General features: G+C 33.3%; 4 protein-coding genes across 6 annotated transcripts; 1 reads left to right on the forward strand and 3 right to left on the reverse strand.

Annotated features, from left to right (window-relative positions):
* Positions 1-4,095: 4,095 nt before the first annotated feature.
* On the reverse strand, positions 4,096-9,249 carry LOC107408288 (uncharacterized). The gene is made up of 8 exons (XM_060819105.1): positions 9,128-9,249; positions 8,925-8,967; positions 8,404-8,464; positions 6,549-6,670; positions 4,959-5,025; positions 4,730-4,780; positions 4,543-4,576; positions 4,096-4,439 (listed from the first exon to the last, which is right to left on the reverse strand). The coding sequence occupies exons 3-8, from the start codon at positions 8,413-8,415 to the stop codon at positions 4,375-4,377; spliced, it is 351 nt and encodes a 116-aa protein (XP_060675088.1). The 5' UTR covers positions 8,416-8,464; positions 8,925-8,967; positions 9,128-9,249; the 3' UTR covers positions 4,096-4,374.
* Positions 9,250-13,588: 4,339 nt separating this feature from the next.
* Positions 13,589-15,143, reverse strand: LOC107425372 (putative F-box protein At3g21120). Its single transcript, XM_016035373.4, has one exon. It carries the CDS (start codon positions 15,078-15,080, stop codon positions 13,797-13,799), a length of 1,284 nt encoding a protein of 427 aa, XP_015890859.4. The 5' UTR covers positions 15,081-15,143; the 3' UTR covers positions 13,589-13,796.
* Positions 15,144-16,347: 1,204 nt separating this feature from the next.
* Positions 16,348-20,465, reverse strand: LOC107425379 (serine/threonine-protein phosphatase 7 long form homolog). 3 transcript variants are annotated; one of them, XM_016035380.4, is made up of 8 exons: positions 20,305-20,463; positions 19,306-19,700; positions 19,060-19,182; positions 18,334-18,981; positions 18,089-18,252; positions 17,922-18,009; positions 17,305-17,739; positions 16,348-17,190 (listed from the first exon to the last, which is right to left on the reverse strand). In XM_016035380.4, the coding sequence occupies exons 2-8, from the start codon at positions 19,678-19,680 to the stop codon at positions 16,543-16,545; spliced, it is 2,481 nt and encodes an 826-aa protein (XP_015890866.3). In that variant the 5' UTR covers positions 19,681-19,700; positions 20,305-20,463; the 3' UTR covers positions 16,348-16,542. The 3 variants fall into 3 exon arrangements, with proteins under 3 accessions (XP_015890866.3, XP_015890867.3, XP_048334934.2); XM_016035381.4 differs by lacking the exon at positions 20,305-20,463 and having other exon boundaries at positions 19,306-19,483; positions 19,557-19,695; XM_048478977.2 differs by having other exon boundaries at positions 17,057-17,190; positions 17,445-17,739; positions 20,305-20,465.
* A 114-nt stretch (positions 20,466-20,579) lies between these two features.
* On the forward strand, positions 20,580-23,868 carry LOC107425383 (NADPH-dependent pterin aldehyde reductase). Its single transcript, XM_016035385.4, has 5 exons — positions 20,580-20,945; positions 21,135-21,204; positions 22,493-22,686; positions 23,275-23,447; positions 23,530-23,868. Exons 1-5 carry the CDS (start codon positions 20,724-20,726, stop codon positions 23,597-23,599), a joined length of 729 nt encoding a protein of 242 aa, XP_015890871.2. The 5' UTR covers positions 20,580-20,723; the 3' UTR covers positions 23,600-23,868.
* Positions 23,869-24,159: the final 291 nt, after the last annotated feature.

A 24,159-nucleotide genomic window follows, 5' to 3' on the forward strand; every position in this document is an offset into this window, starting at 1 on the left:
AACAAAAAAACCAGTAAAATAACTTTAAATCTAAATAAGAAAAAAACAGAAAACCGAATTACACCAAAAAATTATAAAAATAAAAAGACTTCTCTTAAACTTTTATAACTATATGAGCTTAATATAAAAAATAATAACTTTGCAATTGAAAGTCCCTAATTTCAGTCGCATCCACGTGCAACCGCTAATCTGGTATGTCCAATCTGTACAGGGAGTAAAGTCGGTTTGTACGTGTCCAACAATTTTTTTTTAACCCACCAACATATCCAAGTAACTGGCTTAATTACAGCCATTACGGTCAAATATTTCTAGATACTCAAAACCTTTTATTACTTCCTATAATTGTCTAGACAATTCTTGGAGATGCTATACTATTAAATTTCAAATGTATCGGTAGCTAAGCCAAGGAAAAACGCTTTCACAACATCATGGAAAATTCTCATAATGATTCAACAAGCTACATGGTGGTAAGTTAGAAGAGGGCCAGCAAAGAAGAAGCTCTCAGAATGACACCAGAAGCCGACAAAAATGAAGTTACTCTTTCAAAAGTATACACGTTTAGAGCATGTTTTTGGGGCCCTTTATGCAATTAAAAAGTTTTCTACCATTTGCAAAGATACAGAATCTAACTTTTATGAGTTGCTCTGTTTTCTAATCATCCACATGACAGTGCCTGCAAACGATTTCTAATATATATCCTATCGCATGTACTATTCTAAAAATGATATCTGCCGCAACATAATATCCTGTAACTATTCCCTCAAATTTGAATGTCATATCTAGGTCAACTAAATTATACCCCACTGCACTACTAAAATATATCAACGCTGTGACCAAATATATGTCTCATACCCTCCATGTTTCTTCAACTCATATTCCTAGAATTGATGATTCATTGCATTAGAAGATAAGGATGGCTAGAAAATCTTCATTAGATGAAACTTGCCATTGCGCATCTAAAAAAATAAATACCAAACATCATTCATTGATTATTAATACGAAAATAATAAAATAAAAGTTTAAAAATACACTGTATGTTTATTATATGTTATTGTATTCAAACACAATCTTACAAATAATGCACTTGAAGTAAGTTTCTGACCAGATATAGAAAAGATATATATATATCATCGGGGTAATTTTTTAGCGTATTTTGTATGTATCAAAGGGATATATAACTATCGGTAATGCTAAAAAATTTCAATATGAAAAGTCAAAAATTATTTTGCGACATTCCAATTAGGTTGCAGACAAAATGAAAATTTTCAACATTAGAAATATTTTGTTAGTTTTTTATATGCTTGTTCAAAAACCTTCGAACAATATAAATGATTCATGTTCAATTTTTTGGTAATGATTTAGTGATAATATTTTCCTAAGAAGCAACTATTTCTCTCACTACAAATATTAATTATCAATTTAAAATCACACAACATATACATACAATATCATGATTATACCAGATTATTATTATTATTATTATTTGTGTATATAATAATCAACGCATATCCAAAGTAGGACCACAAGTTGCGATAAAAATGATTATATTATTATAAATATCCATATCATTTCACCAAAAACAATATTATAAATAATATAAGAATAAAAAAAACTCAATTGTTCTATTAAATTCAAAAACAATCATAAACACCTACTCGTATACCTATACATACACAACTGGCACACATTCAAGCATCTAAAAAAGGAAAGGAGAATGTATGTTAGTTGTGCATGTATAGATATACATTTAGGACTTTATGATTGTTTTTGAATTTAATAGAACAATTAAATTTTTTTTTCCGTTATTTATATTATTTTTGATAAAATGGTACGCAAATATTATAATATAAATAATCTTGATCGTAACTTGTGGTCCTAATTTATATATGTATTGATACTATATAAACAAATAATAATAACAATAACAAATCTGATTTAATCATGATATTGTATGTATCTGTTATGTGCTTCTAAATTGATCATTAGTATCAATAATGAGAAAAATAATTGCTTTTTAGAAAAACATCATCACTAAATCATTGCCAAAGAAATTGTTCATGAAATTATTTATATTATTCAAAGATTCTTGAACAACTATATAAAAAACTAATACATATTTCTAATGTTTAAAATCTCCACTTCTGTCTACAACCTAATTAGGATGTCGCAAAATAACTTTTTGACTTTTCCTATTGGTATTTTTTACCATTACCAATAGTTACATATCCCTCAAAAACAAACAAAATAGGCCAAAAACTTATCCCAAAGATATATATCTTTACCATTACCTGGCCAGGGACTTACTGTAAGTGCATTACTTGTAAGAATGCATCATAGCGGTTTATCCTTCATTTGGCCTAAACTTGTACAAAATGTCTGAATACAATTCTATACAATAGGCACATGGTGTGTTTCTAAACCTTTTTTTTTTCTCTTTTCTTTATTATTTTCTTTTTGATAATCAATGAATGTTTATTATTTATTTATTTTTTTCCTAGATGTGCAATGGTAAGTTTCATGATTTTCTAGCCATCCCTATCTCCTAACCGAACGAATCAATTCTGAAAATATGAGTGGAAAAAACATTGAGGATGTGGAACACATATTTGGTCACAGCGTCGATATTTGGGTAACATAGTGAGGTTATATCATCTAGTCGGCCTAAATACCGCATTCAGACTAGAGGGAATACTTACAAAATATTATGATGTGACAGATAACAAATCTTTAGAATTGAACATGCGATAAGATATACACCAGAAATAGCTTGCAGGCACTATCATGTGAATGAATATGAGATTCAGAAAACAAAACAACTCATAGAAGTTAAATTCTGTATCTCTCCAAATGGTAGAAGACTTTTAAACTACATAAAAGGCCCCCAAAAACATGCTCTCTACAAATATACTTTTTAAGAAGTGTTTAACTTCATCTTTGCTGGGTTCTGGTGCCATTGTGAGAGCTTTTGCTTTGCTAGTCCTCCTCTTACTTACCACTCTATAGCTTGTTGAAACATTATTAAAAATTTTCATGATGTTGTGAAAGCAATTTTACTTGCCTTAACTACTGATCCATTTGAAAATTAATGGTATGGTATTTCCGAGAATCATCTAGTACTATCTCAATATATCATCGATCAATTTTGTATTTCTTTATTAGATGAGTAACAATCACAACTATTAAATCAATCTACAGAACATCTTCCCAAACTTAAATTGAGCACGAACATTAATCCACGCTTTATAATCTTTAGAATTTGATGCCCAAAATGAAGCCAAAAACTTCAAAAACTTCATTCAATCACAGATTAACTGATCTATGGTCAGTTTATAGGTTTCTAGGACTACAAAACTTTAATAGACATGCATATGATACATAACTTAGATGTCTCATACCTCATAGCCCACTTGACAGGTGGAACAAAACCATCCATCTGGTACTTACATGTGTTTTTATGCTAGGGCAGTGTCAAATGGTCCTTAGCTAGCTAACTCTACCCCAATGTTTTTACTACCCCAAAATAAAAAAATAAAAACTAAAAAAAAAGGATAAAAATATTGTGCCCCAATACAATATCATTCATAGGTAATATAAAAGATGACAAGGAGAACAACGTGCGTCCTCTTAAATGAAGGAATAAGTAATCAAAATCAATTTGTTCAAAATATGCTCATAAAATGAAAAGTAATATTCAAACCTGGTAATAGCGAGCTTAAAATGTAAACTCAGATAGTATGTTCGTGGATGACATCCCCATAAGCGCCTGAAAGTGTCTCCACCTATTAGATTAAAAGCTCCTGCAACAAGCTCATCCCCTTCTTCAGCAACAAGAAGAGGTACCTGATCTCCCATCTTTGAGCCCATGATGTGAAAGAAATCCCTAGTCAGATAAGGGCTACACCACCTGCAAATGAATTGACACCATATTTAAGATGCATCAATGCTTTGTGAATAAATTAAAGCTTATTTGATTATAATTATCTTAAGATTCAAATTGCATTTAAAGGTTAATTTAAAGAGGCTTTGATACTAGGAACTAAAGTAATCTGTAGAAACTATAGAAGGAATCCCAGTGGCTGGCCTGCCAACACAAAATCAAATAAAATGTGAAGTACATTATAAGTGGAAAATAAAATCTATAACCTTTGTTGCCACAATTCACCAATAAGCATTTCTTAGTTAATGACCATAGGAGTGTAATAGTGATCACTAATTTTCTAAACATAACAAATAAAAAGAAAAAGAAACTAAACATCATATATTGCAGCACATTCGATGGGTATAATCCACTGCACCAATTTTTTGAGGCAATCAAGCAGTCACGAAAACACATCTTGAGTAAAAGCAGATTATTCAAAACTGTTTGAAGAAATTCTAGGCTTCCCTTTCTTGGCTTGCACTAGCTGGGGGTCTAATGACTCTGCAGACTTCCATTTTTCCTAAAAGAAACACTATATCTAATTAATTGAATAATTATTATAAGACTATTCAAGAGGATGAGAAATCCTCCAATTTCTTTTAATAAATTGAACTCCTTTTTACCATGCATAACTCCTTTCACTGATGGCCACGTGCACTTGTAGATTCAACAAGATTACCAAACTGTTAAAGGCATAGTTCATCGTATGCAAAATAATGCAAAAGAAACCAAACCTAGTGTATGATAATGTGCTAACCTAAGGGTGTCTATCACCATCAGTCATTGCTGGAAGTTATTTAAACAAAGTACCTTTGTTTCATAGCCTCGAAGACATTTCATGGTCAAGTTCTGCTGTGAAATCTGCACACAAATAGTTCACATAATAGTTGGTTAGCACCTCATGCATCATACAAACTAAGAAACATGCTACAAACCTTAAGATTTTCTTAAATTATTTTGATAAGTACATTAGGAGCCAGTTTGCAACAGAATCAAGTATCAAACAAAAAGTAGAAAATCAAGCTTCTACAGGACCAACCTTTTTGCGCTCTTGATGAATGTTTTTCCTTTTGCTTTGCTTGATATCCATCAAGAACTCATCAAAACTACATAAAAATTGATAATAAATTAAAACAGTATATGGAGAAGTATAAAACAATTAAGGCAAACCCAAAAAATCACAATACAAAAATCCTGATGATAAACAGCAATATAAGATCCCAATCACTTTCCATATAAATATTGCAGTTCGCATCTGAAAAATATGATACACTAGCCTTCATATCTGCTCATGCAGCAAATATCCATGACTAAATTACTACAGCTGGACATAATCTTGAGCCTGGAATTTGGACTTGGTGTAAAGGATAATGCCCAACCAGCAGGCGCAACACAACATGGCAATTTAATGCATTCTACATACCGGAATAAAATTAGAAATTGGGAATCAGAGTAGACCTCTGTTTCAAAAGTGTGTGCAAAGAAGCATTCACTTTAATCAACCAACGCACTTGCATCTTACAGCCTGTTAGCGTGTGCATCTATTAGCTTCAAATGCAAAGTTGGGCTTACTTCCAAAAAGCATTGGAATTGATAATAACTTAGCATTGGTAGTCTATTCTTCCCTGTGTTTAAATCTTGGAGAGCCCTTTTTAAATGGTTAAGAACAGAGGTACAAAATGGTAAAATTCTTACCACCCCAAAGCGATGAGAAAACTGAAATTATTAATTGAAGTTAGGGGAACCTCTTGCAATTCTAGTTGCTAAACACCCCCAAGCAGTAGGAAGGACCTATTGCAGCAGCAGACATAAATTATAACTATCCTAAAGACTGAACAACCAGAAAAGACCCACTGAAAGTGAGATAGTATATATATACAATACAAGACAGTCACTCAATGCATCTGAATGTTTTGTTGCCCTCTAAAGCAGGCTGAAGCATTCTCAAACGTGAAAATATGGCTGACAGAATGAAAGAGTTCAACATGAAAATATGGTTGAAAACTGAAGAAAAAGACAAGAAGAGGTAGGGCCAGAGCTATGTCATGGATTTCTATCCATATTATCAACAAAAGACAGAAAGAGCCACGAGTCAAGGAAGTCTCTTGGGAAATAAAAGTAAAGTGCAAATAATTATATGTAGAAAGAAAGTCTACTCAGTAAAATAACATATAAGATCTCCAAGGAGTCACGAGAGAATATATTACAAAAGGGCAGGACCCATCCTTTCCTCCTATGAGATGATTCTGAAAGACTCTCTACATGTTTTTATGAAAGAGTGTATTTATGGAAGTGTATTTTATCATTTCTAATAGCATTTATACATATCTTTCCCTTGGGTTTTTCGCATATTTTAAAAGCTCTGTAGTATTGAAGTATTAGTTGATTCAGTTCTACTTACATCAACGATAAGCTTGTTCACTATTGATTATGTAAATGTCACAGTAATGAACCTCAAATACTGCATGACTGCATAAAAGCATAATAAATTATAAATACCAGATACCATTGATTTCTTTTAGTTTGCCAACGCTTATAGATTGAAAATGGATCAGAAAGTTATCATAAAAGAATGAGATAATAACTCAGCACCTGGAAGTAAAATGTGCATGTAACCATGATTACTCACCTTTTATAGTCGCAATTTCTCCAGTGGTATTGCATTCCAATCCTCTGTAGAAAACATTGTTCGCTCAATTTGTGCCACTCGTTTTCGAATGGGAAGGTATTATGCAATGATGAAAGCTGGAACTGTAAAAAAATTGTAACATTGTAATTAAGATGCATGACAATTTATAAATTCAAAAGATGCAATTCATTCTCAATTTTCATGAGCATAAAATGCAAAAGAAGATATCCAATAAGTTTTCCATATGATCTACATACAATGACAAAATGCTAGCTAGCTTTTTCGTAGAAAAACTAGCAACCATTGCATGCGAGCAGGGAAATATAACAAAACTTATAAGCGATGAAATAAATGAAATATATATTTTCTATAGTGATCTAATACACACAAATCGTTACTTTTGTGAACACATGTGAAAGTTTAATAAATTAAAATGAACATAAGTGGAATAGATTTTTATTAATTAATAAGGTCCATATGCTATCACAAGCACAAAATAATCAGTGATATTGCATAATTGTTCCAACCAAACTACAAAAACATAAAACCTTCCACAGAATAGCCAGTGACATGAATAACATGGCTGCTATTGGGCTCTAAAGAGAAAAGATAAGAAAGAAAGGGGGAGAATATGTTCAGCCCTTGTGTGACATACATAAGTGCATGCGTGAGTATGTGTTTGTGCTTCTATACATACATTCATTCATAGTTGATACATACATACGAAATATATACATATCTATATATCATACAGAATTGCATATATAGCAGTGCCTTATAACTTAACACTTGATGTCAAGCAGAAGCATTGATATCTCATATTCAGTTTTTTCGGAAATTCAGCTATCGTACATTTTAGGGTTGACAGAAAGTGCAAAGCTACATTTAGCCATTCTGTGCTGTCTGTAGAAGCTATATAGAAAGTTATTCAAAATTTACAGCTAGCCCCATCATGTAACTTAACAGGAGCTTCATACTAGCTAGATAACGTGAAAGGAAGCAAAGTGATTTACAAAGATTAACAACATCTGAACATAGCTTCGAATGCAATCACAGGTAAGTGAAACAGAATAACAAATGCCATAAAAATTTTAAGATTCAACCCTCATTTTAGTTTATGTACAGCTCCCATCATACAATTGAAAACACTACTTTCAAGTTGTTGTTCTTGAACCTTTGCCATCATCTTGATTTGTTGTCAAGATGACTAGTAAAGTTCAATACATGATGTAATATTGATAATGAAGCATTCTAATCCAAATACTCATTTTATGGTCAGTAATTCATTATAGCAAAATATTCTAAGCAATGGTAACAACCTTTTCATAATGGCCCGCACCAAATGAATTTCTTGGTTCCGTCTACCCAGTTTTGCTACCTTTTCCAACTTCGCTAAATGAAAGCATATGACACATTCTACAGCTGCAAAATTTATCCTAGGTCAATACCAGTTGCCATTGTGTCAAAAGGAAAATTGAGAAACATTATGATTATGATATTAAAAATACAGAGAAATAAATATGTGAGCAGTTAGGCATCCAATAAAAATGATTCATACCTCATATCCTATAAAGACAAAGCAACTATCAACCAAATGAAAAAGACAGCAACAAAACGAAGATTGTTTCCTCATCCATAATTTAAAATATAAAATAAAGTGCCCAATAAATATTCAAAGTTTGCACAAACTTTGAAAATTTGATGGTAAAAATTATTACACCACCAATTCACCCCCAAAAAAAAAAAAGGAAAACCCAAATATCAGGCACACACACAAAAGAAACCTAGATATTAAAATCAATAAAACGTACCCAATTTAAAAACAATTATTAACAAGATTTAGTATAGGGAGAACCTGGGCAAACATGATGATGAACTGCCTGTACTTGGGATGCAAGCCACCGTCCTTCTTGAGCCTAAATACCACAAAAAACAGCTTTAACAAAGAAAAACAGAAGAAAACACAGAAATCAAACAAGCTTTGCACTGAAGCCTGGAAGCACCATCTCTCTGTCTCTCTCCAACCCTTTTTTTTTTTTTTTTTTTTTTACCCACATGGCCAAACTTCAAGAAAATCCAACTATTTTTGTGTTTATTTTAATCAGATTCTTCCAAGAAGTTCAATTTGTGAGAAAATAAAAACCCAAAAAAGAAGCTTGAAGAGCCAGAGAGACAGAGAGATGGCCAGAACATAGAAACAAGAAGGATTATTCCATTTTCATTTGGAATGATGAGAGATTAATTGGGTTAACGGGAAGTGAATATTCATTTGCAAAAATAGATTATTATTATTATTATTTTGTTCATCGCAGAAAAAAGATAACCCAAATGTACACCCAAAAAAAATCCAAATTAATCCAAATTTCAAAGACGAACCTGAAGAACGACGACCAACGACAAGGCGGCGGCGACTGGCAACCTGCAAGAAAGAAGAAAAGAAAATGAAAACCGGAAAAGAAGCAGAAAAGAAGAAGAAAATCAGAACAGACGAAGGAAACAACCGGAAACGGAAAAGAAAATGAAAGCCGGAAAAGAAGCAGAAAAGAAGAAGAAAATCAGAAGAGACGAAGGAAACCAACCGGAAACAGAAATGGAGCTGCCGCCATAGAAAAAAGGTTGTCCGACGAAACAAGGGCTTTTAGGGTTTAACAAAATTACTAGACTCTTTCCCACAAAATCAAAAAAAAAAAAAAAAAAGGGAAAATTACCAGACTCTCCTATGTAATAAACCTACATATTCATATCATTTAAATATCTTATAGAAATAAATCAATAATAAAATAATATGCGTATTTTTATAATTTATTGGTAAACTGAATATGCTGTTATTCGAGATGAAATACATGATCTCTAAATGACTTTATTAACGAAATAATAATTTCATCGGTAAAGAGGTTATTAATTTGCTCTTTTTTTTTTTGGGCCAGTATTATTATTGGCAGGGTTAATTTCCTTTCAAAAATGAATTTTTTTTCTATTTTTTAACAAAGTTTAATATATATATATATATACACACACAATATATATATATATATATATATCCTTTAATTAGTTTTAGATTAAGATGATTTAACTTTTTAAAAATCAAATTTTAAATTTCATTTTTAATTATATCATTTAGATTGAAAAAATGATAAAATCCAACCCAAATAGTACTGTAAATAGGCCATAGTTGATTAATAACTTACTAATTTAGTACACTGCTAATTAGTCCCTAACTAAATGTCAAAAAAATTAGTTAAATAATTCATTAATTATTTATATCTGATTAAAATTAATTGTCAACAGAGTAAAAATTAAATTTGATTAATCTGTATTTAATGCAATTAATGAAATTTAGAATTAAGTATAATTATTACTAATTATTAACAATTTAAAACACAAATTTAGTTTTTGATTCTTTGTAGTTTAATGCGACGTAATAAAATTTCATGGGGTGTAAAATTCAAATTAATTAACACTTAAGTTAAGGTACAAGTCATGTTCGACTCTTTTCATTTTGACGTAAATTAATAAAATTTAAAAATGAAGTTGAATTATCATTAATCAGTATTAATTTAAGGTAGAAAATAAGTTTGATTCATTTTAATTTAATGCAAATTAATGAAAATAAAAATTGAAGTCAAGTTAAAGGTAATTACCGATAATTTAATTAGGTATAAGATTCCTAATTAATTTATATTAATACTTTAAATTTCAAAGTCTAATTAAATTAATTTAAATAAGCACTAATTAAAGGTACACAATAAGTTTCTCTCTTAATCTTTGTAAATTAATCAATAAAATTAAAAAATGAGTTCTAATTCAAATTAATTAGCACCAATTAATGTACGGAAACATAAAATATAGACACTCGACATCATTGTCAAATCTCAATGCAACTCATAGAAGTAATAAAGGATAAGCAATATATACAAAACCATTTGAGCTATACCTTCAGACAATAGTTCTTTGATGGCCTCAATAATTTTTAATGTTGTGAATGACCATTAATTTCAGAGCCGTACATACCAACTAATATTCATTTATATATTGGTTTTTCTTTTTACATGCAGTCACAGAAGCAACTGCAACAATTGCACATAAACTAATACTAATAGACGTGAGATGGGAATTAAAAATCTTACTATACTAAGGCAAGCTGACAATATTTTTGTTGTCACCATGAGCACCCTCAGATGCTTCTACTTTCACCAAGAAAATTTTTCGTGAAGTTTTCAAATTCTTCCAGCATTGTTCTTCTAATCTTTCACATGTGCATTAACTAGCTTTCCTATTCTTGAGGTCTGGTGACTCAGATTTTTTGTGTTTGTTGGCTATATAAAAGATTCAATAAGAAGACATGCATGGTTCAAATGAAGTTGATGGCATCGAAATGAGAAGAAGGGTGTCATGTGCCAAGAATGTTAGCTGTGTAATTTTTTTTTCATTACTACAGTTTTTGAGAATTCCTTTTTTGCTTTATTTTAAAATATTGTCTTTATACCGAAAGGGAAAAATTTTCTACCTAAAAATAACATAAGAAATGTAAACTTATAGGGAGGCTTAGATTGAAACAGCTGGAGGTAGAGGTAAGGGATATGATCATCACAAATATAAATAAAGGTGTCATAAATAGAGTTGAATGGTTAAAAAGCACATATAGTTTTTATAACACAATACATGCATGTAAGCAACAATTTCCCAATTTTCCTAGGGAAATTTTAGGAGCGAAATCTTAATATAATTTAAAAAAGCAAGAGCAGCAAATACAAAAAAATAAAATAGAAAAACAAAAATAATTTTAAAATTAAACAAAGGGATTTGAAAATAAAAGCCCAAATGCCTCAACCAGTCTATTAATTGTTAAAGCTCGAAAAAGAAATATCTTCCCATTAAATAGTCAGGAATTCTTAACATCCTGAATTAAGAAAATTCATTAATATTTCACTTTTCATATTCATTAATATTTTGTTTGTTTTTCTTGAAAGCAGCCCCAGAGCTAGTTCATCTGGTGATGATTGGAGAAATGCATTTGATGCAGCAGCTAATGGTCCTCACCCCTATGAATCAAGAGGTCAAAACCAACGGTACAGTGATGATTCAGACTGTATACCCACCTGCTCCTCCTCCACAGTCAGGTTCTTATAGATATTAGACGAAGCAACCACTTCAATAATATTCATAAATTCTTGTCCAATGGGTTTTTCTCCACAACATTCAGCAAGGGCGCAATATGATACACTGCATTGCAAGAGTGGGAATAAGCTTGTAGATAGGTCTTGCAGATTTGATTCTAGGGTGGGTTTTACTCTTACGTAAGAATTTTTATTTATTTATTTATTTATCTTTTTATCCTTCCATATTAGAGTAGTGAGGAGGGGCTTTTTCCATTTTTTTCCCAACACCATAGATATATTTGTTCGTATTAAATTTATTTAGATTTATAGATACATACAACAGGTATAATAATTCTTTTAGCCAGCGCTAACATTTTATGATTAATAATGGTTGTTCTTTCTAGCTTACCGAAACCAGAAAGTTTTTTTTTGGCAAATACATAAACCAGAAGTTTGGTGATATCTCCGTTATACACAAACAGGGAATATATTAGATGACCAAATAATATAAAAATGCCGTTATTTAATTTAGAAGACAAACATCGAATGGTAACATCCGTGTTTATTATATACTAGATGAATGAAAAGCATATAGGATCTGATAAAAGACATTTCAGTAGTAATGAATGTGTAAATGAAGTGGTGAAGGTAAAAGGTTGGTGGAAAGCTCAAAATCTAAACTGTCCTCACTGTCTCCAACGTAGTGTGGATAGCAGAAATTGTATTTACGACTCTTATCTTCATATGGATTGATATCCAAACTAATTAACCAAGCAACATGCCAAAAAAAAATTGAACATCACCCAATTTCATTACTTCAAAAAAATAAAAATAAATAATAATAATAATAATAATAATTGACATGCAATTGGCTTGTCTTCCTAGCTTTACATAAAAAGCCACATTTTCTTCCTCAAAGACGATATCTTGAAATTTGCACATGAATTTTCTTTGAATAGATAATCAAAGGCTTGTTATTCAACTGTATAACATGATTTGTATACCCATGTCAACCAATATTCAACATCTACAGATACATCAAAATTTTTATTTATCCACATTCATCCACTGGTTTTTCTTTTTTTCTTTTTTTGAATAAATTGAATAAAAATAAATAAGTTAAAAAATTAGATTAAAATTCGGATTTAATTTAGATATATATGATTTCGATAGAATAATTAGAATGGATTGTCTGGACTCAAACCTGGAACTAGTCGGATGGAGTAGATAATTTATTTCGTATCATCGTCGTGGTAAGCTATTGCCTCTCCAACTAGCTAGTCAGACTCAAGCCCCTGTTCAAGCTAATTCCTCCTTTTGCTCCTTAGCCCACGAGATATATTTTTGAACTAAGTTTTTAAGCTTTGGTTTTCAATGGGATTTTTAAGGTTCTATACCTTGTGTGGACTAGCAATAAATTTGAGAAAGCAAGAGGGAAATGCCAGAACAGAGCAAAGTGAACAAATGATGATCTAGCATGTTCCAGATGGTACTAAATATAATAAATTCTTCACCTTCTCCAGTTGGTTAAGATTTATATTTACAATTGTCAAATTGAGTTTTTCTCACTCATTATGAAGTAGACAATTAATGCATGCGTTCTTGTTTCAGCAGCATCCTTACCCTGTTTTCTGTTTTCTGTTTTCTGTTTTCGGTTCTAATTTCAAATTGTTGGATTGAAGATAACAATTTTTACAGGGAACAATTTTTTCTCACTCATTACATATGGTGCATACGGGTCAGAACACAAACACAATCATATAAGAGACAGATGGGAAAAAGTTAACATTAGTGTAGATAATTTGTTGTGTTTGATACAAAGCTGGTTCAGAAACTTATTAAAACGATCCAAAATAATAATGCACATACAAATGAAAATAAACCACTTGAAAGAACAGGAAAACTAAGACATTCCAACTATGCTGACACCTCCGACACAAATCAGCTCAAACAAGTAAAAATTAAATTAAAAATAAATAAAAAAATACAAAAAAGTTCGATGAACAAGACATAACTACCATCTCTGACCTCACTAAAACGTCAAAGATGAAAAATCCAAACAAACAAAAGAAACAAATAACATATAGCTAAATTAGAAACAAAAACAAAAACAAAGAAATATAATAATGCACATTTCCGATCAGTCATTTCATGAGATAGGAAATAAGCTCTGTCGGCAAATAAGCACCCTTGTATTTGTATATTTTTCAACGGGTTGAAGTTTTAACGCTTGTTTAGTAACTGTATCATAGTACTTAAACACCGTGCGCTTAACCTCCTTACCATCAACCTCCTTGTCATTATTCTCGCTCACGAATATCTTGGTTTGGCTCCAAAATCCCACCACTCTTTCAATTCTGGCAGACAGGGGTCCAATAGTAAATAGCTTAGTCCATGAATCCTTGTTGCCGTATTCACCTAAAACCCATATATCAAAACTTTTTCCTACCACAAAGCTGCTGTGAAGCTGAGTAACCACAAGAGCAAGGGATTCATTGAAACGCAAAGGATAAGGACAACTAGGAATCCAGGGATAATAAGTAGAATAAGTATAAGTATAAGTAGCAATAATATCATCAGGAAAGGGTGTGGTTTGAACCAATTCAGTGTTTATGTCGAACGAAACAATCACTTCTCTATCAACAAGGGAGCTGAATCCTATCCAGTGTGACATTCCTTCGGCTTCGGAATTCACAACCTCGAAAAGTACTCCATGCGAAATAATACCAGAGCATTCTATGATCTTCCACCGCTCTGTCTTGAAGCTGTATATCTTAATTACCATAACATCCAGCTCGATGTCGCTGCAAGTGTAGAAGGGTTTGTACTCATTATTTTTGGAATCGAACCCAATTCCAAAATCTTGAGGATAATCTTCTTCTTCATCCGAATATCCATATCCAAACCTTGGTGGGTCAGGAAAAATTGGGATTTCCTTTGATTCTCCAGTTGCAGGGTTCCACAAGGCATACTTATACCACGCAGCCATATTGCCCATGTTAGCGTATTTAACAAATATGAGACCGTTGCAAGAAGAATAGCAATCCAGTTTTAACCATTTATTAATGTTATCAAGATGACCTTGACGAGGTTGTGTGGGTGACAATTCCGTGGCGTCCCAAGGCACTCCTCCGCTTCCTTTCTTGTCTATCCCGCATATTTTCTCTCCAACGTCCACTGCTCCGAGAGTATGGTCGTAAGTAAGAAAGCGAGTTCCAAACTTTCCGCCGTGGCTTGTGAGGACGATATACGGATCCCGATCGATGAGGAAGTGTTTGTGTATGAAGGAAGAGCTGTTGATTATGGAATTCCATGATTTGCACACGCTCTTGAATCGCATCAGAGATCTTCCCGGCAATCTCAACAAAATTTCAATCACCAAATCTTCCGCCAGGTTTACAAACGATTCTGATTCTCCACTGAAACCCATCATCTTTACCTTTTTTATCTTCTACTTGCCACCACAATATAATATAATATAATATAATGTATGTTTCTTTCAGGTTTAAGAGTTTTAGCAAAGGGGTTTCTTTTAGAGGGGGTTTCTTATTAACGGCCCTGTTTATGTCTTGTCGGTTCTTTTTTGGTGTTAAAATTGTTTACTACGTCGGCAAAATTTCAGTTTCGCCCTAAAAGTTCTTTTTTGAAAGGTGAATATGTAATTTATATTTATCTGAAGTTTTGGGTAAATATAAAACTATTATTCAGAAATATCATTTACATCTTATTAAAGAAAATTAATTAAACTAATTTCAATTTTTTTTTATTTCTCTCCCGTTTTTAATACTTTTAATTAACTTGCATTTAAATTATGTCATAATTTTTTCCATTTTTTATAAAAAAAATTATGATAATTTAATTAGATAAGCTTTTTAACCAAGATGGAAATTTGATAAATATATTTACTTTAATATATTTGAAAATTATAATATATCTAGTTTAATATATATTACAAATTATAATATATTTTGTAAAATATATTTAACAAATTATAACTTGGTTAAAAAAAATACTTATTTTGTTAAACTCACGTTTTTTTTTTTTTTTTGGGGAGACTAAAATTTTAACACTTAGCTTAAATAAAATTAATTAAAAATAGATTACTAAAATTTTCAATTTAATTATTATGAGAAATAAATAAATAAAATTTTAAAAATAATTTAATTTAAATAAGGGTATAAAAACAATTTAAACTCTCTAATAGGCGTGGATGATATTATTAAAAAAAAAAAAAAATCATAGGGTTAAAGTTTATACTGTCGATTGGATGCAACCAAGTTTACCAGTAATTTTTGCGAAATCATATGTCAGGAAATAAATGCTTGAACAATCTAAACTTGCTCAACAGACCCGAAACTGAAAATAACTAATGAATGATACTTTTTTTCATAGTTTTTTAATGGATGGAGCAAAGGAAGTTTTAATTTGTTAATGATTTTTCTTCGAAACGTAAAAAGTTTTAAGACTCTTTGTTTTGAATGTGCTGCAACTCAATACTTCAAAACTAAAAATCAACCCCAAACATCTTGTGATTCAAATTTCAAACCTAGGAATCAACCCCAAACATGCATATTAATTCCTTATTGTCCAAATAATAATAACATAAATAAACTTTTATACATTATCATCTACCTGTCTAACAAAAAGCTACAAAAACATTGGAATAAAGATAAAAAAGAAACAATAAGACTCCGAAAAGATGTCTAGGGAAGAGCAAAATGGTATATACATGAATGAAGATGTTAACTGTACATATAATAATATAGTGTAAGTATATAATTTAGCACCTGGTACGCTAGTTAGTAACTCTCATAACTTGCCATGTTTTCTATCATATACAAAATAAACAAATCCTGTAATCTAAACGAGACCTCAAAGGCATGGTTAAAAACGAATTAGAGGTTTCTGAGTTTCTTTTTTTTCTTTGGTCTATCCTCATAAGGAAGTTCCAGTTCAGCAAGCTCAGACAACCCACCTTTAGAGGTTTCCTGTAGTAGAGTTTGTGTTGTTTCCATCTCTTTTATGCTCTCTAACATGTCCATTGGCTCTGTTGGTGGTGTTGCTGCTACCTCCACCTCTTTCTCATCCTCCAAAATGTGCATTGGTTCTGCCACTGGTTGATTTGGAACTGATTCAGCTGGTGTTGCAATCTCTTCCTTATCCGGGTATGCTGGCTCCTCTAAATCATTGCCACGTTGGGGATCTGTTGGCAGCAGTACTACAAGTGGTGGAGAAGAACGTGGAGATGATGCTGATCTCAGAGATTGCATGCGACGCCCTTTACCTCGTTGTTTTCCTCTGCCTCGCCCTCTAAACGATGGAGCTTTGTCCAGGCTAGGAAGGGGTGCTTGTAGAGGTTCCCCTTCCTCATGGATGAGCTTTGCAGGTGATGGTTTTGCTTCAAGGTGGCGGGTTTCACCAATCATCTCTAAGACACGTGTGCACATGATCTGAATATCTGTTAGAGCTCTGGTGGCACTCTGACTTGTCAAAGCACCAAGTGTTGTGGTGCACTGACTATGAATAGTGGTCAAGCTCTGGACCTGTTGTTCATAATACAAATATCTCATTAATTTTGATTAAGCAACCAAAACATCACTGGGAAGGGAAAAAAAAAAAAAAAATGAAAAAGCATAATGGATTTGATGAACTCATACTAATAAATGTGTCATTCCACTTGAAGGTTGAATTCGCATGTGTGGTCTTTGAGTTAGAGGAGTAATCAGACGACGAGTGATGCTACGATACCACTCCATGTATGGGTCATGATAATGCATTGTGTGTCCCTCTGGCTCACCTGTAGCAATATTCTCCTCACGTGCCTCCCATAGCTGGATATATCGTCCATGATATGCTTGCCAATCATAGTGATGCCTCCCCCTCCTATCAATTGCATGAAGTTTCACCTCTGTGTCACAATGCACAGGAATTGCCTGATGAAGTCCAAACTGGCGCAAAACCCGATCTGGTTGGTGCCACTCAACGATATCAAAGCAGACAAGTGGTGCAATAGTCTGCCAAACATGCTGATCTCTGATACAAATATCTGGCAGTGATGCTATTCTCTCAGAAGTATATGGTTGCCATGTCATCTGCATTCAAAATGCTAAGACATAATATTATGACACAGGAACACATTCATGCAGACATGTCATCATAATCATCTGCATTCAAAATACTAAAAATAATATTATGACACAGAAACATATCCATGCAGACATGTCATCATAAGTACGTGCTGCATAATGCACAGACAACAGTTTTCAAAGAAAACCTGTTCATCTGTTTGTTGATCAAGCTGGTCCCTATAAAATATTAGTGCCCTTTGAGGATTGTCTCTTCTGATGACAGGAAATCTCCACCTAAGAACGAAACAAGTTAATAAACTAAGAATGTCTTATCACAATCTGGCTCATCAATCACCAAACTACTGATACGTACTTGCATCCTAATGGATCTACAGGTTGTTGTTCACCATCTATTGTTGTACCATCTACAACAGGTGCTATGTTACTTGTGTCTTCATCATCTGGTACAATCGGATCCTGCATTCGTGCACCAAATTTCTCAGGGCGACCAATACACATTCGCTCCCATGCCCATAACTGTCAGCAACAGAAAATCACAAATGTATGAGCATAAGATATACATATTTTCACTTATATTGCTTTGTATAATGAATATACCTGTAACAAGATAAGAGGGCCAGCAATCTCACTAGCCCCCATTTTACTTGCTCGACAAAGCTCCCGATATAAGTGAGCTAGTGCAGCACTACCCCAACTGAACTGCTTGACATGAGAAAAATCCCTCAACAAAGGTAGGAATATCAATTGAACATCTGCTCCAGACTTATCAGTGAAGAGAACACCACCCATCAAACCTAAGATATATGCCCTAGCATAGCACTGCAAGGTTGACTCATCTGCATCTTGTGGAGGCCTCTGGAAATTAGCTCGTAACCAACTAAGCTTGAGGGCTGAACCATGAAGTACATTACGATCTGGTCTCAACCCTAACAGCTCCTCACAGAGATCATCCCACTGGAGATCAGAATTGCCACTCACCGCATGACCATGTACTTGGAGACCTAACAAAACTGCTACATCTTGTAGAGTGACAGTACTCTCCCCTACAACAAAATGGAAGGTGTGTGTCTCTTGTCGCCATCTCTCAACCAGTGCTGTGATCAATGGCCAATCAATCTGTATAAATCCAATTCTATATATGCCGTAGAATCCTGATTGGATGACAAACCTACGAATCCGATGATCTAACTGCCACTCCCGCATCATTGTAGCCAATCTCTGTCTACAGGTCAAGACACCAGGATCCTGTAGTTTAGACAGTATTAGATGCATGTGTTATATTGAAATGCAGAGTAATCAATAGACAACAATGGCCACGCCAACCTCTCCAGCCCATATGGCTTCAGACCTATGCTGGTTTTGCAGGACAAGCACGGTATTGTCTGTCGGTCCTGGATCTAGAAAGCTATCAACTTGCATGTCCTGTGTGGTCATCTCTCTAGGTATCTGGAAAAACAAAAGATTCAACTTGAAGGGTTAAAGTGGATGATAACTAAATACAAACCGAGGAAGCAATAGAAGAAGCAAACAAGAAAAAAGAGTCAAGAAACTGGTTTTCTTGGAATTTACTTGCTGATCAATTGGGGTCAGTGCTCTGACATTTGATTGATTGTCACTGCAAACTGGCTCTCTTTCCAGATACAGTTCCATACAGTTTGTTGTGGGCTGTCGCACCACATCAAACATGATGTCCATAGAGTCATCATCATCTATTGGTACAGGTATGTACTCTCGAGATGCTGGATACCTACAAATGATCTTCAAATTACAACGTTGTTTGTCAAATCCGGTTACGCCATATACCTTGTCTAGCAACTCACTGTGTGTAATTCCAAAGCTGACCCTAATGGGCTTTGGTGTAGCACCCTCATAAGAAATGCCATGAGGTCCACTAGTAATTCTTCCATTCCAATAACACATTAGTGTAGCACCCTGTCTGGCCATTCCTAAACTCCTCCCATTCGCTAAAACAACAGAAAATTCTAGTTGTTACATTCATTATTATACACCTTAAAGAACTACATACAATCAGATAGTTAAAACCATTTTATTCTGATCAGTGTGATTACAAAATTACCCAGAAACTATTCGTTCCTTCGGAAAAAAAAAAAAAAAAAAAAAGTTGATTTCTTTTCTCTGAAATAATAAAACATCAAAATCTTCCATCAAAATGCCCAGAAAAGAAAGGGAAAAAAAAGAAGTGGGTCAAGCAAAACAAAAAAGTAGCTCAAGCGAGTCAAGCAAAACAAAAAAGTAGCTCCTTTGCCTTTCTATCGTTTCTAATTTTCACTAGGTTTTTTTCTTTGAACTGGGTTGTTCATAAATAAAGAATCCTTAATGCATATTGGACTCGACAGCATTGATGGAAAAATATAAAAAAAAGGCTGAAACAACTCAAAGAGATATTTTTTTTTTTTTCCCTATTCTCATCCTTTTCTTTCATATATTCTTCTAATTTTCAGCCAGACCAAGCAACAAACAGCTTGTGCACAAATCCAAAAGAAACAAGAAGCAGAAGAAAGCAAAGCGTAAAAGAAGCATGATTGAAATACTTTCGAATTAGTATACCTTGGTGTGAAAACCCAGCGGTTTTTTTGGGGTTGAAAATTTTGGAGAAAGAGTTTTTTTTTTTTTTTTTTTTTTTTTTTTTTTTTCACCGAGAGAACCGCTAGATCTGATGACGAGTGTCCGTTATCCAACCTAAGAAACCCGCAGTCTACCAGGCCTTAGAGACCCGCGGTTTCAGAATCACCTTCTCTTTAGAGTTCGTTAATTAAACTAGCACTTTCATAACCCGCTGGATTCGGGTACAACCCGCAAATAATGAACAGGTTCCGGGTCAGCCATACCCACTTCGTATCACCGCCTATAAAAAAAGTGCGTGCGTCTATCTTTAATCTGCGACAGAGCCTCGCGCTCCACAAGCAAAAAGCTTTTTGAACTGGAGAAGAGATAGAGAGTGGGAAACGACGTCGTTGCATAGCGCAATGAACGCGGCGGGTTCGCGGACGATACTGATAACGGGGGTGAGCAAAGGGCTAGGGAGGGCCTTAGCGGTGGAATTGTCAAAGAGAGGGCACACGGTGATCGGGTGCTCTCGAGCTCAGGATAAGCTCAATGCCCTCCAATTAGAGCTTTCCAATTCCGACCCAAATGGTTCCTCCTCTTCCTCCTCCTCTGACAGACATTTGTTCCTCAACGCCGACGTGGTTTGTTTCCTTTTTTTTCTTTTTTTTTTTTTCACTTGCTGATTAGAATTTTCGCTTCTTTTTTTTTTTTTTTTGTTTTTTACATTTTTTAGCCAAAAAAAAAAAAAAGTATAAGATGGTTTGCTTTCAAAAGCAAATGGAATGGAAGTGCTTTCCTGAATTTTTTTTTTTTTTTTTAAATGGTTGTAGAGGTCGAATAGTAGCGTGGAAGAGCTGGCTCGTCTTGTAGTGGAAAAGAAAGGCGTTCCTGATATCATAGGTAATGCTTTCAATGTGGTTTCTTCCTTCTTCATTTTCTGCTTTTACTCCACTGTTTTCAAATACATATATATATATATATATATACAATTTTGATCTGTTGGGAACCTACACTTGCCAAAGACATGTCCAACCATAATAGATATAAGGATGTATAAAAAATAATAATAATAAAGAAGGGATTTCATATTTTTTCATGTAGGAAATTCGGGTGAAAATGGAGTTCTTAAAAGTTTAATGGAGCTGCTTGTGTTTTGGTCCCTTGTACCTTGATTGAGAATGCTAAAAGAAAACGGTTTTTAAGGGTTTTGAAATATAATGATAAGACTGGACGCCAATGCCCTAATAATGAGTTAATGAGTCAGCTTGGCATGCTGGCATTCGCTCTGCAAGCTCTCTGATGCAAGCTTTGTGACTTGCAAGACGTGTCCGTAGGATTATATACTGTGTAGAGGTCAAAAAAAGAAAGGCATATTGTTACAGTGGAAAATTCGGTTAAAAAAAAAAAAAAAAAAACTAAGAAAACAAATTATTTCAGGCTCCAGTTAGTAGTTTCTTATAGTGTATCATGAATCATCGGACCCAAGAAAGGTCCTCGTGGTGTAAGCACAATTTATGGTTCATTTAAGCATAAGTTATATTATATGGCATGTAAACTGCTCCATTTATGTGGTTGAAGATATTAATATGTTATTTAAGTGAAAGAACTTGAAGCTTCGACTTTGTGTGTTGTGCATTTGAAGGGTACCAGCTCTCAATCATGCTTTAAATTGCTTCTTGACATTTGATTTTGCTATGCGAATTTGTCTAGGCTAACTTGGCATGGTACAATTGTGGACTACACTTCATTTGTAACAACGAGAGTTATGTTTTTGTATAAACTTATTAGTCTTAAGACTTTTGAACATTCATTTTAGATGACACTAGCTGATGCATGATTGGTCTTAGGATCTCAATGGTTCATGAGACAAAAGGGTTTCCATGTTTCATGCATGTTGAAATCTTTTCTTTTCTCTTTTTCTTTTAATCTCTTTATTAAACAATTTAGACTTTCTTTTGGGCATTGCATGACTTTATGGTTCTGTCAGTATCTTCCCCCCTCCCCAATGAAAGTGTTTATAACTGTTCAACATTGAATAAAATGCAGTGTTCTTATTTTGTCACTTAACTTGTCTTGATTTAAGGGCCTTTTTTTTTTTCTTTTTGTTCTTTTTTTTTTTTTTCAGTTGTTTTCAATTTATTGTGAAACTGATACTTATGTTGGACTAAAATAAAGGTATCGTCATCAGTGAACAATGCAGGAACAATAAATAGAAATAACAAGATTTGGGAGGTTCCTGTTGAAGAGTTTGACACTGTTATTGATACAAATGTAAAAGGATTAGCAAATGTATTGCGTCACTTCATCCCATTGATGCTTACAAACAAGCAAGGAATTATAGTCAATATGTCTTCTGGGTGGGGAAGATCAGGTGCAGCACTGGTAAGTTGACAAAGCCATAATCATGCTTTTGCCTTCAAATAGTATCCATTGTTCCCTATTATTTTATTAATACTTTTACATAAAACATTCTAATACAAACTCAGTAGTCAGCATATAAAAGTGAAAATTTATTCTAAAATATTGGAATTGCCAGCAAGTATTTTAGCTAATGTTACGTTGCTATATGGTCGAAGATGCTGCAATCTCTAATAAATAACTTTCGACAATAAATCAAGATGATGGAAAAGTTCCAACAAACCGATGTTAATGAGTTAAATTAAGTCAGCAGGAGCGGCAATAAACAACAACAACTGAAGATGTGTTTTCAATGGGATGCGCATGTAAACTGAAGTGAGGGTTGAATCTTAAAATTTTAATTGGCAGACAGATAAAACTCAAGCACAAGTAAAGATGCTTTTAACTTTTCTCAGCTCATAGGTTATGTAATTCCTAAATGCAACCCCTTTTCTTAATTAAAATGCCAAGGTTGTTATGGTCATTTGAATTATGGACAAACCTGATATTAGCATTTTTACACTGTTAAATTAGCATGAAACATTATTTTACATCTGACTATTTTTTTAACAGGTTGCACCTTATTGTGCCTCAAAATGGGCTGTTGAGGGTTTGTCAAAATCAGTGGCAAAGGAGTTACCCGAAGGTATGGCGGTTGTTGCACTCAATCCTGGTGTGATAAACACTGACATGCTTGCATCATGCTTTGGCAATTCAGCTGCGCTGTACCAGACACCTGAAGCATGGTATGAAATATCTCCATTTTTTAACTCATAGTCCGAGAAATAAGAAAGAAAAACATTCTCTTATATCTGTTGTATCTATCAGGGCATTTAAGGCAGCAACGATGATTTTAAATCTAACTACGGCAGACAATGGTGCATCTCTCACTGTTTGATGAAAATATTTTTTTTGACATAGTGGAATTCGTTTATGCAAATACCATTTATGAGAAGCGCTCCACAAGTCTAACCATTTTTTCCCCCTCCTATTGTTAGTTTGAAGTACTGTAAATTCTTCTAGTTAATCTGTTCTATATTTTACTAGAAAATTTTGTTGTTAGGTCAATGTAATCTTGATAGAGTATGGAATGATTTGCAGTCTGGTTTAGGCTGTAAAATTTATTACTGAAAACCTTATAAAGGGATATTGTGAATTTGTGTTCTACCATTGTGAGTGGATCGAAGTAAGGTCCTATAATTTGTGGCCATGAAGAAATTTAGCCTAATTTTTAATAGTATGAGAATTATGCATGGAAGCTCCTACAACACAAAACACATCAACCATATGTTAGGATGTTGCTAAAGGCTTTTTTTTTTTTTTTTTTTTTGGGGGGGGTGCAAGTGTTAAATCGTGAGGATAAAATTTTTATTTAGACCTTATCAGCAAATACTAATTGTTATTTGGATTATTTTTGAATGGAAACAAGAGTTTGTTCGTTGTAGTTTGGGCTGTTTT

The sequence above is a fragment of the Ziziphus jujuba genome, chromosome 7 (assembly GCF_031755915.1).
Source record: "Ziziphus jujuba cultivar Dongzao chromosome 7, ASM3175591v1".
In the NCBI taxonomy this organism is placed as follows: domain Eukaryota; kingdom Viridiplantae; phylum Streptophyta; class Magnoliopsida; order Rosales; family Rhamnaceae; genus Ziziphus; species Ziziphus jujuba.

Bases quoted from the DNA above. Each gene is read 5' to 3' on its own strand.
- LOC107408288 (XM_060819105.1), bottom strand. The intron at 5,026-6,548 runs GTGAGTAATCAT...ATTTTTATGTAG, and splicing joins AGAAATTGCGACTATAAAAG to TTTTGATGAGTTCTTGATGG. The intron at 4,440-4,542 runs GTAAAAAGGAGT...TGTTTCTTTTAG, and splicing joins AGTGAAAGGAGTTATGCATG to GAAAAATGGAAGTCTGCAGA.
- LOC107425372 (XM_016035373.4), bottom strand. From the start codon at position 15,080: ATGATGGGTTTCAGTGGAGAATCAGAATCGTTTGTAAACCTGGCGGAA.
- LOC107425379 (XM_016035380.4), bottom strand. From the start codon at position 19,680: ATGGCCAGACAGGGTGCTACACTAATGTGTTATTGGAATGGAAGAATT. The intron at 19,183-19,305 runs GTAAATTCCAAG...TTGTTTTTCCAG, and splicing joins TGACCCCAATTGATCAGCAA to ATACCTAGAGAGATGACCAC. The intron at 17,191-17,304 runs GTATGAGTTCAT...TATGAACAACAG, and splicing joins GTGGAATGACACATTTATTA to GTCCAGAGCTTGACCACTAT.
- LOC107425383 (XM_016035385.4), top strand. From the start codon at position 20,724: ATGAACGCGGCGGGTTCGCGGACGATACTGATAACGGGGGTGAGCAAA. The intron at 21,205-22,492 runs GTAATGCTTTCA...TATCGTCATCAG, and splicing joins AGGCGTTCCTGATATCATAG to TGAACAATGCAGGAACAATA. The intron at 22,687-23,274 runs GTAAGTTGACAA...TTTTTTTAACAG, and splicing joins GAAGATCAGGTGCAGCACTG to GTTGCACCTTATTGTGCCTC.